A 20,065-nucleotide genomic window follows, 5' to 3' on the forward strand; every position below is an offset into this window, starting at 1 on the left:
CCCTAAAAATACCCCTTTACCCAAAAACCCAAAACTGACTCTGAACCCTAAAAATACCCCTTTAAAAAAAACCTAACATATAACATTTTAAATATAATTATATACTTACCTATACTTACGTTGTAATGGTATGCGTTGTAAAAGTACCTGCGTTGTAAAAACATGCGTTGTAAATAAATGCGTTGTAATAGTATTTGCGTTGTAAAAGTTCCGTTGTAATGGTAGTGCGTTGTAAAAAATGCGTTGTAATGTGTGTTTACCCTGGTTAACAAACAGTAAATTTATCTCGCATGAAAAAACAAAACGGACTTGATTGAATTACACAGCAATGTGACAATGTATATAATAAAAATGTCTTAAGTGTTGATGGCGAATTCCAATGAAATAACAGTAAACAATGGGGCTTAGTGAGTGTGCCAATAATATGACACGCAAATCAAGTGCCACTGCTCCAAACGTATCTGAAAGATATGAGTATCAGCTTGCGAATCACTGAAAGAACACGCAAAGTCAAATGTGCATACCACTGTAAATTATGAGGAATAGTAAGCGTGCTACTGACATGACACGCAAATCAAGTGAGTGTCGCTGCTCAAAAAGAATCTGAAAGCTATGAATATCAGTGTGCGTGTCACTGAAAGAACACGCAAAGTTAAATGTACATACCACTTCCAGGTTCCCGAAGGAAGAGAAAAGAGTGTCCATGTCACCCAAATAACAATCGAAACAAAGAAAATGAATGACAGCTGGTATGGTCTGAAAGAGTACGCCCCCTCATTCCGTTGCTAAGCAACCAAGAAAACAAAATGATGAACTCAACATGGCTACACAGCACGTTACGAACAGGCGCCTTACTTCAAAGGACGATGGGAAGCAAAGGAACGTGAATGAAACACGAAGAGAGCATGAAGAGAAGAATCTTCAACAAGTTAAGCGTTCTTTCATGCGATAACGATGTTAAACAAAAGTTCGTAGAAGTTTGCTTTTGAAATTGAACTCGCGCCAGAGGTCGCCCAAGCTTCCACTTCCAAACTTGTAAATAAAATGTATCAAAGAGCTGTAAGTAAAAAAAAAACATACATCCCACTTCAAATGCAGATCACATGCCAGAACCTGCTATAGTCTGCAGACACTAAAACGAAACTCCTGATGAGAGAATGGAGTCAGTTGTAACAAGGATGAGTCCGCACCGAAGAAAGTCTCCCAACCCCACAAAGACATGAAGACTGGGCGAGAGTGCGACAACGCTCCAAATCCGAACAAAATCCAAACCTCAGGAAGTGCCAAGAATGATGTAAACTTTAGCGCTGCCACCAAATGCAGAGCCCGAAAGAAAAGGAAAATTCTTAGTCTTTGTAGTAATGAGTGGGATTTAAATTAAAGGTATGTTTGTAGATAATCCCAGGACAACTGACAGCAGAGCAAGGGCTCCCAACCCTTGAAAGAATCACAACATACAGTACCTAGAGAGTAGCACAAAGCTCAGAACATTTTGAGAAAGTTGAGGCTGTTGGGTCCCTCTTCCTTTCAGCTGCCGACTATGCCAGTGTAAGATCCTCATACAGTTGAAAGGATCACGGAGGACACAGGTAACAGTTGTAAAGTTATGTTTATTCCAAGGAAAGAGAGAACCCATCCATGCCACAGCTTGACCAGGTAACAGGTCTCAGTCATTTGAAAGAACACATTCCAAAGTTCCAAGAAATCAAGGCTATACAAAATCTTGGGTGTGATGTCATGTGTTGTCATGACATCTTGACATCTAGAACAAGGCTTGTTCCAGATGCCACAATACCCTTACAGATACATATTCTTTAAAGCAAGGTTCTAGACCGGGCTGCCCACTCTCCTTCCTTGTTCTTACTGTCCATTGAACACTTGTTAATAAGAATCAGAACCCAGAAATTGCTGTAATACAAATTGAAAAGCACAGTTTAAAAACCTCATCGGATGACATTTTAATTATTACAGACCAAGCTGTAACATCCATTCCTGCCCTTATGGAAACAATTGGGAAATATGCTATAGCATCTGGCTATTCCCTTAACATGATCAATCTCACATTCACCCCCGTAATGTCCTCTGCAATAAAATATGTTGGGGAACTCTGGACTGAGACTGGCAAACAGGTTTCTTAATGTACCTTGCCATTTGAGTTAAAAATGACCTGTGGGAGACTCTATATCATCATGAGAACCTAGAGATCACAAAGATCACTCATATAATCAAGTCATGGCCCCCAAAATTCCTCACTTGGTTGGACAGAATAGAATCCATTAGCTACCTACTAAGGATCATTCCCATCAAATGCTCAGAGGAGTTCTTTAATAACATTTACAAAATAATTCATACATTTCTATGAATCGAAAAGAGCACTCATTACATTAAAATAAAAACTAGGACTCCCCAAAGATTTGTGAAGTGTAAATGTAGTGATCTATTGAAAATATGGGATAACTTTTTTTTTATTGAGCAACTGTACTCATTGGTTTCAAATCAAAGGACGCTCTATTCCCCTGGGTTATTATAGCAAATTAGATGATGGTTGCTCTATCGTTGTCCGCACTCACTTCCAATAAGCAGTAATACTTCATTGCAAAATGTAATTATTACTTCTCCTAGAGATGCAAACTTAAAAATAGATCCTAAATTCTCAGAAGTCAGGATTGCTAATTTGAATCTAGCATCACTTTGGTAGAATCAGAAGATTAAAGTTGAAAAATTAACCGAATCTAGAGAAGAAATGGAGTAAGAAAAATGTTTTTTTACATGAAAGATATAGGAACTAGGGAAAGTCCTTAATCTTTTGCGACCCTGAAACATTTACCTGATAAGCTGCGGCTAAATCCAGTTTTGAAAACCCCTTGGACCCATTGATCATGGTCAGCAACTCATACTTTGGGCAGTGGATGGTAGTCAACCCAAATGTGTTTAGGCTGCGCAAGTCAACACAAACTCTCAAATCCCCATTCTTCTTTCTTGCCACAACCAAAGGAAACAACCTTAATGAGTACTCAATAGGTTTGATTCTCCCATTTTTACACAAATCAGTCAACTTTTGTTCCAACTTATCCCGGACACTAAAAGGTACACTTATCAACCAGTGTTTGAACAGAATCACTTTCTTTCACCTTTGTATGGTGAGTGAACCCCCTAAACATACCTAGTTGGTTATACACACAGAGAAGTGAAATGTTTGCGGATTCCTTCTGCAAAACTTGTGGATTCTACCAAAGAGACCTGTGCCTTTGTGCCTGGTCTAAGAACCATTTGAAATAGCCCTTGGATTGACAACCCTTTTATGGCAACATAAACTATTCCAAGAATTTTTCTTCTTTCAATTTTCAAAATGACCGGAAAAAAAACATCAAGTTCTATTTTGCGCCCCTCATAAGACACAGGTGCCCTGTCAAGGTGTTCCAAATGTCTTTCACCATGTTTCTTCAAACATTCCCCATGTAATCATGGTTATTTTGGCACCCAAGTCTACCAGTAAATTAACCTTTTTGTTGCCTACTCCAATCTCTGCATAGGAATAAACATATGCAGAGGCATCTCCTCTTATGATTGTCTTCACCCACAACTATCACCATATCTCTGAGATCATCTTGGATCTTTGGGACTTTAACTCATCATATTCAACTTCAGACACATGTGCAATACCAGTGTTGGTCACACTACTCCTGTTGAACTGGGCATTTCCTCCACTATTTTTGACACTTTGACACACTTTGGCAAAGTGACCGACTTTCCCAGAAATTCTGCATGTGACACTTTTCGCAGGACACACTGTTCCATCTTGCTTGAGTTGCTTTGCCACATCTAAAGCAAGTGTTAGCTTGTTTGAACAATTGTTGTCCCCTCATGATAATGTCTTTGATAATAAAATAATAGGTCATTTATAGAGCACCTGGCTACCCCTATAGGTGTGTCACCGCGTTTAGAAACACATCAGCTAGAGTGGGAGGAGAACTGGACTAGAGTTGATCTAGCCAGGTTTTCAGACCTTTACGAAAGGTGGGCTCAGATTTCTCTGCACACGGCACAGGTGTGAGTGTGTTCTAGTTTTTGGCCGCCAGGTAGCCAAATGAGCGTGCTCCCGTCCTTGCCTTTTTTATCTTGGGTATTTTGAGCAGGTGTGCTCCTGTCGATCTTAGCTGTTGGCTGGGATTGTGAGGCATTAGAAAATCATGCAGATAGCTTGCGCCTTTCCCCTGTATGCTCCGGTTGCAGAAGCATAAGGGTTTGAAAAAGTTTCTCTTTCCAATTGGCAACCAGTGAAGGGAGTCAAGGGCTTCTGCCATTGAGGCACGCCTTGGTATATTAAGGACACAGCATGCCGCCGCATTTTGAATTTGTTGGAGGCGTTGCAGGCAGCATTTTGGCGTACCCAGATATAGGACATTCCTGTAGTCCAGTTGCGAGTGTACCAAGATATGAACTATGGTTTTCTTGCTGATACGGGAAGAATGTCTAATTTTTTTATAGCATCTTGAGGGTCCTAAAACAGCTCCTTGCTACCTTTCTAGTATGGGACTCGTAGGAAAGTTAAGGATCGAGCCCCACTTCAAGATTCTTTACCTCTGTTTTAGGTGTACGAACAGGCCCCAGTCTTTGGGGCCACCAGGCTGAACCCCAGATCGAGGGAGAGTTCCCAATGATCATGACCTCTGTCTTACTACCATTCAATTTTAGGCAGTTATTTGACATCCATGAGGCCCTATCATTGAGAAAGGAAGAGAACTGTATTTCTGGCTCACAAGAGTCTTGAGCAAGGTCACTACAAGCTGGGTGTCATCAGCGTATGACACCATAGAGATCTTGTACTTGTCCATAATATCAGCCAGCGGGCCGATATACAGATTAAAGGGTGGGGCTTAGGATAGAGCTCTGTGGAACCCCTTGAAGGAGTGGCAGAATTTTAGATCGATATGGGTGCTGTACAACTTGGAAGCTACGATCTTTCAAGAAGGACCACATCCACTTTAGTGCTACCCCATCCAGTGTGCATACCTGGAGACGCTGAAGAAGTAGTTTGTGGGATACCGTGTCGAAGGTGGCGATTAGGTCCAACAGGACCAAGGCCACCGTCTGACCGGCGTCTACCCGTTTCCGTATAGACTCTGTTGCAAAGAGGGGTGCTGACTCAGTTGAAAAGGATGCTCTAAAACCTGACTGTGTAGAATGTAGAAGATTGTGTGAGTTGATATGTGCCACTAATTGTTTATTCACAACCTTCTCTCTGATTTTAGAGATGTAGGAGAGTAGAGGGATGGGGCGGAGATTGTCCAACAACTCTGGATTAGCTGAGGTTTTTTTTAAAGGTATGACAGTATGATGTAACCTCATTGATCTTAACTGCACGAACCTCTTCAGGGGACTTCTCTTCAAGTTCCCGGACAGAAGCTTTGAACAATTAAAGACATTTTGCCATTTTGATAATTTCTTCAAGTGAAGGATTTCCCATAGACAGAAGCTTCTGTTGGATTGTTTTGTCTGAGCATTTACAAATATATTGATCCCTGACCAGTTGCTCATTGAAACACTCAAACTGATCGTTTGCACTTAACTTCGTGACAGCTGACACAAATTCATCCACATCTTCACCTGACCGTTGTTTTCTCTTGAAGAACTTGTGCCTAATGACAAGACTTGGCTGCATGCCAAATCACAGTTCTAACTTCTTAACAGTCTCTAAATACTCATCAGGGTCATTCTCTCCTTGAATACCAACCAGAGGAGGTAGATGTTTAAAGACAGACCTTCCTTCAAACCCCAGAGGATGGAGCAAGAGAAACATCTTTCTTTCCAGTCCATAATGTGAAACACCTATTGCCCACAGATATGTAACAAAAGCATCAAACCGGTTATTTCATACAATGGGGGTATTACCAGGGTACTTCATGGAATGGTGGTGCAACGGATTGTATAATGAAACTTGATGGAACCTAACTCCATCACCTTTAACTATGGGGACAGTTACTCCTGATATCATTATCACAATGTTATGCTTATTGTACTTTTGTACTCCATGCCAACTGATGAGTAAATCTTCAGTACCTTTAGAATGGTGTGTTCATCACTGGAAAAAAAGATCAACGGGATACATTTTCCCAGACATCACCCCTGTATACTGTAAGCCAGGTGTGTTCATAGTTGTGCACTAAGAAACTGCCTTTGTTTTGATGTGCGCATCACCGAGCTGTGGGTATGAAACAATAGGCTCTCAAATTGCAGGACTTTATTGTTTTGGTGTGTGCATCACCACATTGTATTTGTGAAACAATGCGCCTCTCAATACATACTTCAAACCTTAGGTGTGCACATCACGGCGTGTTATGTAAAATAACCGGGTGTACACAATTTCTCAAGATCTTTTATAGTTTCTGCATCACCATGCTGTGTTGCTAACACCGAGAAGCTGAGACGATGCGCGCAAGAGATGAGGATGTCAACCCCCTGCTTGACAGTGAGTGCATTAACCACTCCACCACTAGGTTTCCGACTTCGATCCTGACATGAAGTTACGATGTATGCTGATACACGATACTCCCAAAATGGTGGTTTACATGGGTGAATAGCATGATTTCAAAATTGTGGTTATGTACAGTGTAAACCACTAGACCATCAGCTGTTACCCAAAAATGGCACATCAAATTATCTACTGTACACTGCGCAAACTGGTGGCCACGTAGAATGTCAAATGTCAACCACTAGGCTGTCGGCTGGTCAACAATGGTGCTGCTGGCTTCAACCTTGTATTGCGCATGCGCACTGACCATGATAGCTTTATTCATCCTGTTTTTGGCCACATGGGTAACTTCTTCGTGTAACATCTAGCTTTCAGACGGCAGGCTTAGCGCTGTCTGCTCTTGACATCCTCTCCCGACAGACTGGACAGCGTTGTGAACGGACAGTGTTGTGAACAGATGACACTATTTAACCTGCCTTTGTATGCGGTAAGAGTCTATTAAGTTGCGGCTCATGGCTTCTGCACTCTTCTCACAGCTTGTTGCCACAATATATGTTGTGAATACTCTACAGATGTTGGTTGAGGAATAGGTTAAATCGTTAAACATGGACTGTGCAGCAGCCCAACTGGCAACAGCCTCAGCTGGCATGCAACTGCTGTTAATTGCCCTCCTCACATAACATTCCGCATTCCATAATTTAACATAGCTACATCAGAAAGCCCTAATAGTAAATATTCCATTTGGTGACTAGAGCGTCACCACAGCACTAACTACTACACACTGTCTTTGTTTGGAAACTCTTGATAATATCTCTAACCTAAATGCAATATCACTGTGCTCTCCTTTTAGAGCTGTTCATTCCTAAGGTTGCAAAAGCAGTTGCTTCCAAGACATGCACCTTTTATTACTTTTCTATGCAGTGCCTCATTGAGTTTGAGTATAGTGCCATTTTCTCCATAACCTGCAACTATTCCAGGAAGCAGACGCTCATCTTATCCTTGGCCTGACCAGAAAAAATTGTTTTTCACCCATCTCATCTTTTTCACTGGCTTCCCATGTGCAAGCACCATTTATGTAAGGGCTTATGTTTTTGCATTAAGAATTGATACCAGCTGACGGTGCATGGCCTCTCTCTTCTCTTGTTACAGTCTGTGAGAAACTGGGTTGTTGGAGGAGGGGGTTGGGGCCTGTCTCAAGCAACAGCCACAACCCTTGTCAGGGTGAACCACAGAAAGCCACTAAATTAACATGTGCTTATCTTTCTGGTAGGTTGGCACAGAAGCAGTCGGAGGCAATGTGTAAATTAGGTATGGAGGAGACCAACAGTAATAACGTGTGAACCCAGTACAAAAAACCCCACACTAATTTAGAAAACTAGGGTAAAATCAAACATTCAATCAGTAGAAACAGAGTTATGATTTTTTAAAGTTGTTAGTGCACTCTAGTGGCTAAAAGATCAAAGCAACAACTGCAGACATCTGGTTGCACAAGACCAAGGCAAAGGGTAAGGCTAACCACAATGGAGCGCAGTACAGATACAGGAGGTGGATTGGGGTCTAGTCTCTCCTTATTTTCTGATTTAGAAGAACTTTTTGAAGAGAAATGTCTGAGAAGGTAAACTTCAGAGGGTCCAGGACAGCTGGTGATGTCTGAGAAGGAGGCACCATCATCAAGGAGCCACTGGGCGAAGTCTCGTTCGGATTTAGTCTTTTTTGGAAGTCAGTGGGACAAAGCTGCAAGCTGTATTCGATGAGGGCTCCTAGAGGCTGGATACCCTCTCAGTGAGGAGCTGTTAAATAGGATTTGCTCCTGGGGAGAAGAATGTAGGGGGAGCGCCAAAAAAGTAAGGCCCAGCAGCGATTCACTTGGACTGGATCGGTGAGCAGGAAGGTCTCGGTCTCCTCCCAGAGAACATTTGGCAGAATTTTTATTAAGTTTCAAGATTCATATTTTGCCTGGACTGGAGGCACCACATAAAGGGTCAGAGCTTACTTCAAGCTGGATCAAGGTGTGCTTTTTAATCAATCAATCAGAGTACTTGTAAAGCGCGCTACTTACCCGTGAGGGCCTCAAGGCTCTGAGGGGACGGGGTGTCGCTACTGCTCGAAGAGCCATGTCTTGAGGAGTCTTCTGAAGACGAGTAGGTCTTGGGTCTGCCGTAGGTGGGTAGGGAGGGTGTTACAGGTCTTGGTGGCGAGGTAGGAGAAGGATCTGCCACCGGAGGTTGTTCGTTGGATGCGGGTGACAGCGGCAAGGGCGAGGCTGGCGGAGCTGGCGGGTGGGGGTGTAGAAGCGGAGTCTGCTGTTCAGGTAGGCTGGTCCGGCGTTGTGGAGTGCTTTGTGTGCGTGGGTGAGGAGCTTGAAGGTGATCCTCTTCTCAGCGGGGAGCCAGTGTAGGTCTCTCAGGTGGGGGGTGATGTGGCTGCGGATGGGGACGTTGATGATCAGTCGGGCGGAGGAGTTTTGGATGCGTTGTAGTAGTCGTAGGTGTTTGGCTGGGATTCCTGCGTAGAGTGCGTTGCCGTAGTCCAGTCTGCTGCTGACGAGGGCCCGTGTCACCATTCTTCTTGTTTTGGTTGGGATCCACTAGTAGATCCTGCGGAGCATGCGAAGGGTATTGTAGCAGGAGGAGGAGACGGCGTTGACCTGTTTTGACATGGAGAGGGAGGAGTCGAGGATGAATCCTAGGTTGCGTGCATGGTCGGTGGGTGTCGGTGCTGTTCCCAGTGTGGTCGGCCACCAGGAGTCGTCCCAGGGTAAGGGGGTGGGTCCGAGAATGAGTACCTCCGTCTTGTCTGAGTTCAGCTTCAGACGGCTGTTCTTCATCCAGTCGGCGACGGCCTTCATTCTCTCGTGGAGGTTGGTTTTGGCGGTGTGCAGGTCCTTGGTGAGGGAGAGGATGAGCTTGGTGTCGTCGGCATAGGAGATGATGTTGAGGTCATGTTGGCGGGCCACTTGTGCGAGGGGGGCCATGTAGACGTTGAACTGCGTCGGGCTGAGCCCTGGGGATGCCGCAGATGATGTAGGTGGCCTCGGATCGGAAGGGCGGGAGGCGGACGCTCTGGGTTCTGCCGGAGAGGAAGGACGTGGTCCAGTCAAGGGTCTTCTCTTGGATTCCAGCTTCTTGGAGGCGTGTCTTTAAGTGCGATGGCAGACCGTGTCGAAGGCGGCTGACAAGTCCGGGGGGATGAGGGCTGATGTTTCGCCGTTGTCTAGTTGGCGCCTGATGTCGTCTGTCTCTGAGGGCTGTCTCGGTGCTGTGGTTTCGTCTGAACCCGGACTGGGACGGGTCCAAGATGTTGTTGTCTCCAGGTGGTGGGCCAGTTGCATGTTGACCATTTTCTCGATGACCTTCACTGGGAACAGGAGCAGGGAGATGGGCCGGAAGGTCTTGAGGTCCTTGGGGTCCGCCTTGGGCTTCTTGAGGAGGGCGTTCATTTCGGCGTGTTTCCAGCTTTCCGGGAATGTCGCTGTTTCGTAGGAGATGTTGATGACCTTCCATAGTTGGGGTGCGATGGCAGCGTCTGCTTTGTTGAATACGTGGTGCGGGCACGGGTCTGACGGAGATCCTGAGTGGATGGAGTTCATGACCTTGCGTGTCTTGTCGTTGACGTTGGACCAGGAGGTTTAAGTTGGAGCTTTTTGTGGCCATGTAACTCTGAATAGGCCAGCATACTAGCCCTTTGAGTCATTCTAGTGTTCCAGAGTGCAAGCAGAAAAGCAGGTCTCAAGTAGTAGGCACAGGGCAGGCGTCAGGCAGTAGAGCAGTCCCTTTGGAGCATCAGGGCAGTCCTATGAAGTACACAGCAGATCACAGGCTCTAGCAGTCTTCCCGAGAGTCCTCAGCTCCGAGAGTGAACTGAAGAGTGGGTCTGAGGATCCTATTTTTATAACATACCAGCTCTGAAGTGGGGAGAAATTTCTAGAGCTTTCCCTTCACAGATGGTGCTGGAATTTCCATCCACCCTGCCCTCATCCCAGATATTCTGGGGTCACAAACGTCGAGTGGGAAGTTCTTTGTGTGTGAGCTGAGGTAGCTTTTTTTTAAATGTAAGTTGCTCTGTGAACAGCTCTGACCCTCCCATTCTGTCAAGATGGGCCATCCTTCCAACAGCTAGTGCTGCTTTTGTGTGATAGTCAGGTAGAAATACACAAAAGTCAACTCCCTGCTACTGCTAGTCATGTGGCCTGGGAGATAGTCTGCAAGCACCAAATGGTTAGGCCCGGAACATGACCACCTTCTAAAAGTGGCATTTTCAGAATTGTGACTCAAAATCCAACTTTAACATGAAAGAAGGTTTTAAATTACAGTCCCTTAGACACCAAGCATGACATTTCAATCTGTTACCACACAAAAGGTATCACTTATTAAATGTAATACGGGAACCCAATAGTATCCTATCTGAGAGGTAGGTCTCACAGTAGTGAAAACATTTAAAGTATTTCACTACCAGGACATATAAAACTTAACCGAACCTGTCCCACTTTTTAAGCACTATGCACCCTGCAAATTGTCAGTTTAGGGCCTACCCTCGAGGTGACGTATATGTATTAAAAAATGGGTTTTTGGGTCTGGTAAAAGGTTTTATTTTCCCAAGTTGAATTGGCTGTTCCAAACTGCTCACTGGCTGCAATGACAACCCTTTTAAAACGTATCTCAGGTCTAAGTAAGCCAATTCTGCCATGTTGAAAGGAGAGAGCACAAGCACGTTAGCACTGGTCAGAAGTAGTAAAGTGCACATTGTCCTAAAAGCCAACAAAAACGCATTGCAAAAACAGCAGGGGTGAAGGCCCAAAACGTTTGGGGGTAATCCTGAAAGAGGGCCAATTACTATACAGTCCTTTAAGAGTCTTCCACTCCAGTACTGGTATTATATCACGATTCATAAATTCAGGAAAGTTTTTTTACTGGAGGCCCTGCCTTTTCTGTGGTAACTTCCAAAGCCTTTAACAATTTTGTTTGGTTATTCACTAGGTGTAGGCGATACATTCTGCTCCTCCCACAGAGTTTGCGTCGTTATGCCTGTGTAATATTAAGTTCTGGAAAAACTCCACCAACCAAGTTTTTTTCTCGCAGTTGCTAATGGTAAGTTGGGTATCGAGAATGTGTCCCTGGAGCAATTTGTGGGTGCTAGAATGGTACCGCCGAAATTTTCTCAATGCGGGTGCTAGTAACTATTCGTGGTGCGACGGCTGCTGCTCGAGTAGAAAATGTACTTACTGTGGGGATCGTCGGTCCCCGAGGCCTTGGGGGTTAATTCACACGTGCGTTGCAGGCATGCAATAAAGAGACGCACACACTGAGAGTGCTGGTCCGGACAGGAAGTGCTGTGCCACTTCTGTCCTTTTATTTATATCTTTCTGGCCACGCCTGGCCAGAAAGTGATACATAGTGTGCTAGTGCTTCCGGGGCTCAGGAGAGACCCTCGGAGCACTAGAGCGCTACATCCCTCCCCAACTTGGATTTTGAAAACGTAACTTTTGCAAACAAAATGTCAGTGGTAGCTCAGCACCTGAAGTCAGCTAGCTTCTGGCTTGGCTTTGGATTAGGTCTAAGTTCATACCTCCATCTGCCTCGAGCTGGTGCTTGCTCCCCCTTCGGGCTGGGTGCAGAGGTGATCGCTTCGTCCTGGCCATTGGTGTTCATGAGCGTGCTCGCATCACTGGGTCTACCCGCTCCTGCCTCGGACTCATCCTCTGCTTGTTCTGCGTGATCAGGTGTGTGTTGTCGAGTAGCCGGTATCTGTTTGAACCAGGATACATTCCTAGTTACCTCTTCTCCGTCCCGGCGAGCTGTGACCGCGGTACCTCGAGTTTCCTTGACGACCCACGGTTCAGGCTCAAACGCCGTGTTGAATTTCCCTCCGGGCCTTCTGGTCCGGATTAGTACTGTCTCGCCAGGTGTTATGTTCCGGGATCGGGCATGCCTTTTGTGACTTGCTTTCTCATTCGTTCTTCTCCGCCTCTCTTGGGTGTGTCCGGGGGAGTATGGCGCTGGTGCCCAGTTGTCGGCCATAGGGAGTAGGTCTCTTCTTGGTCCGGCAAACATCAACGCCCATGGTGACTGTTGCGTGGTGCTGTGGGGTGTGCTTCTGTACTCCCGTAGAAACAGTTGGAGTGCTTCCTCTGGGTCCTTTCCTTCAGCAGTGGCGATTCGCAGGATTTTGTTAGTTGTCCTCATAAACCGCTCCACTTCACCGTTGGCTTGGGGCCACTGGGGCGTAATACGGTGGTGACGGATGCCTAGGTTGTGTAGGAACTCTCTGAACTCACTCCCCTGGAACGGGGGACCGTTGTCCGTTTTGATGACAAGAGGAACTCCAAACATGGCAAAGGACTTGCTCAACAGCGGGCGGACGTTGGCAAAGCTGGTGGAGGCGGCAAGGTCTACAATCGGGTACTTCGTGTAATTGTCAATTAGCACAACAGTGACTCTCCCATCTGGGAAGCTCCCAAAGTCCAGACTGAGCCATGACCAAGGTGATGGAGCATGTTCTTCCGTGATGATTGGTGCGGGATTGTCTGCAGAGCTGGTTATCTGGCATGCTCGGCATTGACGCACCACGGTGTCAACTGCTTCCTCAAGGTTTGGGAACCAGACTTTCTCTCGCATCCTGGCTTTCATTCGGCGGGTGCCTTGGTGTCCCTCGTGTGCTAGGATAGTCGCCCTGTCTTGTAGGGTCTTGGGGATGACCACTCGGTGACCTCTGAGGATAAGGCCATTGCTTGCTTGGCTGAGGTCGTGCCGCACTCTCCAGAATTGTGTCAGGCGTGTTCGGTCTGCTTCACTCCAGTCACTGACGCCCCTCAGAAAGTTTTCCCAGGACCCTGACTGAATGGCAGCTGTCACCCGCTGGATGACCGCGTCGTTCACATATTCAGGTAGGATTGCGTCGGCCGTGAGGGCCTGGGGACATGAGGCAGCCGACAACATGTTCACGAAGTCCTCCGTGGGGTTCTCAAGTTCTGCTTGTCGGCCCTCATCTTGGCCTGGATGCCTGGATAGAAAGTCTGCGGGATTCTTGGCCCCAGGGCGGTAGGCGAGGTCCATTTGGTACTGCTGCACTTGGATTGCCCAGCGTTCTATCCTCGGAGGTGGATGTGGGGCGGTGCCCTTGAACAGAGGTATTAGCGGTTGGTGGTCTGTTATCATGCGGAAAGGGTGTCCAGAGATGTATAGGTGAAAGTGAGTACACGCCCACTTCACTGCCAGGGCTTCCCTCTCGACCTGCGAGTATCTTGCCTCGGTCGAGGTGAGTGCTTTGCTTGCGAATGCCAATGGTGACCACGTGCCGGGTTCTGTTTCCTGAGATATTAAAGCTCCTAGACCAACTGGGCTGGCGTCAACCTCTATCTCGGTGGGTTTGGATGTGTCGAAGTAAGCCATCGTTGTGCTATCTAGCAGCGCCGTTTTTATTTGGTCAAATGCTTTGGCTTCAACCTCAGTCCATCGCCATGCGTTTTCTTTCTTCGTTAGGTTTCTCAGCGGTTCCGCGATGGTGGCCAGGTTGGGGATGAACCTCGCACAATACTGGGCCATTCCCAGGAAGCTCCGCACCTCCGACGCTGTGGTTGGTGCAGGGGCATTTTTGATGGCCACTGACTTGCGTGGGTCAACAGCGACTCCTTCCGACCCGAACACATAGCCAAAGAACTCGATGGACTTCCTGAAGAATTGGCACTTGTCTTTGTGCAGGGTTACGCCATACTGTGCGAGTCTATGCAGTGTTGCCTTTAGCTTGTTGTGGTGTTCTTCGCTCGTTTTGGCATGGATCAATATGTCGTCGCTAACGTTCAGCACCCCTTGGAGCCCAGAGAGGATTTCTTTGATCGTGTTCTGGAAGATCTCAGCTGCAGAAGAGATTCCAAAGTTCAATCTTTTGTAGCGTCTCAATCCGAGGTGCGTCGAGAACGTTGTGATGTATCGGCTTTCTTCAGCTAGTCTCAGCTGGTGATATCCTGCATTGAGGTCCAGTTTGGAAAACCATTGGGCGCCATTTAAGTCGGTCAGAATGTCATCGACCGTAGGTGTGAGGTGTCGTTCACGGCGAATGGCTTTATTTGGGATCCTCATGTCAATGCAAATTCGGATTTTGCCCGGTTGTTTCGGTTTCTCGGCTATGACCATAGGGGATACCTATGGCGTTGGCCCAGACACTTTTTCGATCACCCCCTGTGACTCTAGCATGTTCAGCTCTTGCTCCACTGCGGCCCGCAAGTGGAATGGCACCCTGCGGTGTCGGAGCGCAATTGGTTGTACGGTGGGGTCTATGTGTAGCTTGATTGGTGGATGCTTGATCGTGCCAAGGCCTGTGAACAGCTTGGGGAACATGAGTAAGATGTCCTCTACCTGCAGTGCTCGTACTGCGTTCGCGAAGGCAATAAGGCCCAGGTCTTCCGCCGTGTTGCTTCCTACCAACAAGTCCGCCTCCTTGTCGATCACATGGAACGTCGTTGTGACTTCATGATCCTCTGCTCGGACTTGCACCATCATCTTACCCCGTAGCGGGAGCGGGTCGTGACTGCCATAGGTGAAGATCCTGGCCTTCGATGGAACAAGCGTTGGCTTGGGGTTGAGTGCTTTGTAATGCTGAATGCCCATCACATTCACCGTGGCTCCGGTGTCGATGACTCCGATGGCCGGTGATCCGTGGATCTGTATCTGGCATTTGGGTTGCGGTCGTCGGCTTTTCTTTAGTTCACTGACAAAAGACACGAAATAGCACTCATCTTCGTCATCTGTAGACGAGTCGTCGTACTGTGGCTGCTGTGGTTTGTGTGATCTCGTGGAGCGTGATGCCGTGGGTTCCTCTAGCGACAGTTGTTTGATCGCTCCGGCGGCTGATCGTCTTCCTGGAGTGCTCCGCCCTCGGGAGCCGCCTCTGCACACGCTGGCAAAGTGGTTGGGGATGCCGCATTTGGAGCATGTCTTCCCACGTGCTGGGCAGCCATCTTGGGCGTGTTCATCTCTGCCGCAGTAGCCGCATGGCGCTTGGCGTCTGGATTTCGTCGTCCCACGACCTCTGCTTCCTCGAATCGACATGCGCACTGCATCCACCCGTTCTGTCTTGATCGCCGTCCCTGTCTCATGGTGTGGATTGAGGGCCGCCTCCATCGCGGTGGCGCGGGCATCAGACAGTTCATGGGACCGCGCAAGGATCAATATTTCGTCGAGGGATATCCGCGGCTGTCTCAAGATTAATGTACGCAGGTGCTTGTTGCGACAGCCCTGGATGAGTTGAGCTGTGACTTCCTTCTTTTCGTCATCCTCGGTGCACGTGCTTATCAGGTCTCGCAGTCGTGCGTGAAACGCATCCATTGTTTCGCCTTCCCGTTGTTTAGCTTGACGGAACTTGAACCTCTCGTAGTGGGGATTCAGCTGGGGGTCGAAATGGGCGTTCAGTGCGTTGACGGCGGCATCAAAGTCGTTGGCGGCACCTGTGTTGGGGAGGTGTCTAAATAGTTTGTATAGCTCTGTGCCTCCAAAGTGCAGGAGCAGGGAGCGTTTTACTTCATTGTCTTTTTCTCGGGTGGCCGTGAAGTAATTGTTGAGCTGTCCCAGCCACACTGCCCATCGGGGTGCTGCTGTCCCTGGGTCAATTAGTTCACTGAAGGGCGGTAGCGCTTGTAACTGCGCATGTGCGGAAGGTGCTGGAGCCTGAGCCGCAGGGGGCGCTGTTGCCTGTGACGCCCCTCCGGTGGCCCCTCCAGTGGCCCCTCCAGATGTCCCTCCTGTTGACATGCGTGCGGGGCAATGTGCTGTCTACTACTCTGGTGTTGGTGGAGTTTAATGGGACTTCTCTGCGTTTGTCTGGCTTGTTGGGTTGCCTTGTGCTTGTTATTTTGTACTTGCCCGTGTGAGCAGTGCTCTGCTTTCCTGTTTGCGCGGGTGGCGCTGCGTTCGCTCCTCTGGCGCTGGCTCAGTTCAATATAACGGTCCTTTGTTGGCCTGGACCCTTGAGTTGCCTTGTGCTTGTTGTGTGCTTGCTGCCGGATGCGCGTCTCAGCGCTGCCCCAGTCTCCTAGGGCCTGTGCGCGGCGTCTCTCACCTCGCGTCTTCACGCGGTGGGGGCTTGACACCTGCTTCGGCCTCGTTCCTCTGCGCATGCGCGCACTTCCCCGACGGCCGGCTGGGCCTTCTCTCGGCGTTTCCTTGCTTCGCTGCGGCGCGTCGCTTGAACCGGTCCCTGACGCAGCTCCTCGCATCCGCTGCTTACCGGTAGGCGATTTTTCGTGTTTTCTTCGGCGTCTGGGTTTCTTGCGTGGACCTCCGGTCGTTGGGCCGGCGGGCCTAGGCTGGTGCGTGGTCCGGCGTCTCCGGTGCCTTCGTCGGCTGGTGCGCTTGGGGGTTTATGTAGATCCCACCCTCGTCGCCAGTGTGGGGATCGTCTGTCCCCGAGGCCTTGGGGGTCAATTCACACGTGCGTTGCAGGCATGCAATAAAGAGACGCACACACTGAGAGTGCTGGTCCGGACAGGAAGTGCCGTGCCACTTCTGTCCTTTTATTTATATCTTTCTGGCCACGCCTGGCCAGAAAGTGATACATAGTGTGCTAGTGCTTCCGGGGCTCAGGAGAGACCCTCGGAGCACTAGAGCGCTACACTTACGTAGCAGCAAAGAAGCAGCTCCCTGTGGCGTGGCACATGGTGTGGTCTTCCTGATTTCACGGTGTGTAACAAGCTCCTGGCGATAAAAGTGAGCATGAGCAGCATGGCGTGCCAAATACCACTCGCACGCAGAAACGCACAGAGTTTTTATGTAACTGTGCAGATTGAAACTCAAGGAGTTCTGCCCACCCCTATTATCCACAACAAACAAATCTTGAATTTCGCAAAATGTTAAGATCCAACCTGTTTTCGGTCTAGGCCCTGCTATTCCAATCCATGGTTCCTCTAAGCGGCAGAACACCTTGGTTTTCTGGGATATCTGTATGCTTCTTGCATTTCAGTTCAAATCCAGTGGGGCAAAACGTGGTCAAAGTCTTTCTTGACAGGATTAAAATTATGATGGCAATTATTATCATGGCACTAAACAGCTGCCTTAACAGCTGCATGGTTTTCATCCATGGAGTTCTCTGTCCTGAATTAATCGTGAAATAAAAGTTTTGGTTCTCTTAATCACAGAGACTGGTGCTCACTTGCAATGTCTTAGATTTACATTCCAATTGAGTTCGATGTCATGTATTTAAAGGTTGTGTCAGCAGTTAGAACTCCATTTTATCACGTCAAGTTTTTATCAAAGAAATTGTATGCATTTTGATCATTAATGTTTTATCATGTAATATTGTAATGCCAGTTTGTTTATCAGATAAATGATTTCCGACCTTATCTTTCTACTGTGCTGCAGAATGTCTACAATGGAGTAGCCAATAAGTTGCCATATTTGAATGATTTGGTACTGTTTGGCCATTTAATGTGGTTAAGTTCACCAACTAATATAAATTCCAGCATTTTTCTGGTGATAATTTTATTATTCTGGACCTGGAGTGTCGGTGTCTATCTTGTTGATATTTGTAAACACATTTTTCAAGTCCTTCCGAGTGCTTGCATGGAGCTTTGAAATGGCACTGTGCATTCTTACGTATTTCTCATGGTTCACATTTGTGTGGTGTTTGTAATACATTATTTCATGGTTATGTAATTCACACAATGGGAACGTAATAACACATATGTAACGAGCCCACTTTGTCATCAGTGACTGTCTTACTCTGTTACCCTTTCTCTACGCTAATGAAGAGCCATCTTTAATTTCTCCTATACAGACTGGGCACGCCTTCCAAAAGAACTAAAACCAAGGAAAAAGATAACAAAAAAAGGTAATAATTAAGAAATATGAGTTGTCTTAATGGCAGTTTAGAACTGGAGAAAATTCTAAACAATGTAGATGTTATCAAATGTCTCAAGGGGAAATGACAAATCATTTAACCTGGTACCTAGAAAGTTGTTGGTGCTTGCCAAGAACATTGTCAGGTCTCCTACGTTAGATTTTCCTTGATCCCCAGAACATAAAGGGGTGCCTTCCAGTTGTGCGGAGTGGAATAAACAGACGGGTGTCCCATAAATCCTCACAAGATGATGGACGGAATGTTGCACAATGGCAAAACATTCACCCCCAGTCACAGATCTGAGTTTAATCCACCGTTATTTTGCTCACCAAGCCACCCCAGTTCAGACATGGCCATATGCAAATTAGACTTGACCCTGTGCCTCATGGGAACAGTCCAGCCCGAACTGCCAAGCCATGTCTTCCCTGGACCGGAATCAAGCATCCTAGGACCGGTTTCTGGCTATCAGCCGTCTTCAGCCAGGATAGCTTAACTCTAGTGGCTTAGTGAGCACGGGACCCACGTCTGGGCATACCCTTCCCACATAGGGTGAACAGCAAAACACACAAGATGATTGACGGAATGTTGCTCACTTTGCCACTGGATTCAAGCAAGCCGGGCTGAAGACGGCTGTAATGCCAGAAACCGGTCCTCGGAAGCTTGTTTCAGGTCCAGGGAAGGCATGGCTGGGCAGTTCGGGCTGGACTGTTCCCATGAGGCACAGGGTCAGACTGATTTGCATATGGCCTTGTCTGAACTGGGGTGGCAGAGTGGGCTAAAGAACGGTGATTGATTAAACCCAGATCTGTTGACTGGGTGTGAGTGTTTGAATGATTCCGATGCTCCGTCCATCACCACCCCCTTTTGTACCACTTTGTTCGCCATACGTTGGCAGGGTATGCTCAGATGTGAGTCCCTTGCTCACTTTGCCACTGGATTCAAGCAAGCTGGGCTGGAGACGGCTGCAATGCCAGAAACCGGTCCTCGGACGCTTGTTTCCGGTCCAGGGAAGGCATGGCTTGGCAGTTCGGGCTGGACTGTTCCCATGAGGCACAGGGTCAGACTGATTTGCATATGGCCATGTCTGAACTGGGGTGGCAGAGTGGGCTAAAGAACGGTGATGGATTAAACCCAGATCTCTTGACTGGGTGTGAGTGTTTGATTGATTCAGATGCTCCGTCCATCACCACCCCCTTTTGTACCACTTTGTACCATAAATCCTTCCCTTATATTACAGAGCTAGTAAGGTCCATTTAGGAATGTACAGTTAGTCTTACTAGAGTTCTGTTTAATTAGCTCACAAGCTCCCCTATTCTCACCACTATACATTTAAAAACACACATTCTCTATCTTTCTCTAGATACTATAAGCATTTAGTAATTATTTATTAAACGCTAACCTAGAGCAAGTTATATTTGCAATAGTAGCTCTCATGAAAGCATACAGAATGAGGAGCCACCCAATCATGATATATATTTCCCTACATAAGTTATCCCTGTTAATATCTAGGTTTATCATAAAAAATAGAGAATTGTCTACCTGGATCTGCCTTTGGTCTCCTCAGCCCCTGAACAAAGCTGGGCTGTAGGTGCCAGCTGTGCTCATTGATGCAGATATCTGGATGCTGTCCTAGCTCTACCTGAATGTATACAGGATTGCGCTTTTAGTATTGTTTCTCACTCTGTGGATGAGAATTTATACGTTATAGTAGCGTGGTGCAAACAATAGCCTGAAGATCTACGATGTTTGTTTGAGATAGTTAGTGGC

General features: G+C 47.2%; 1 protein-coding gene across 1 annotated transcript in view; it reads left to right on the forward strand.

Annotated features, from left to right (window-relative positions):
• Positions 1-20,065, forward strand: part of POLR3G (RNA polymerase III subunit G) — a 471,818-nt gene that overhangs the window by 316,055 nt on the left and 135,698 nt on the right. Inside the window, exon 5 of the mRNA XM_078677340.1 lies at positions 18,236-18,289. Within this exon, the coding sequence (XP_078533466.1) occupies positions 18,236-18,289 (54 nt within the window). The remainder of the gene's footprint in view (positions 1-18,235; positions 18,290-20,065) is intronic.

The sequence above is a fragment of the Lissotriton helveticus genome, chromosome 2_1, assembly GCF_964261635.1.
Source record: "Lissotriton helveticus chromosome 2_1, aLisHel1.1, whole genome shotgun sequence".
NCBI lineage: Eukaryota > Metazoa > Chordata > Amphibia > Caudata > Salamandridae > Lissotriton > Lissotriton helveticus.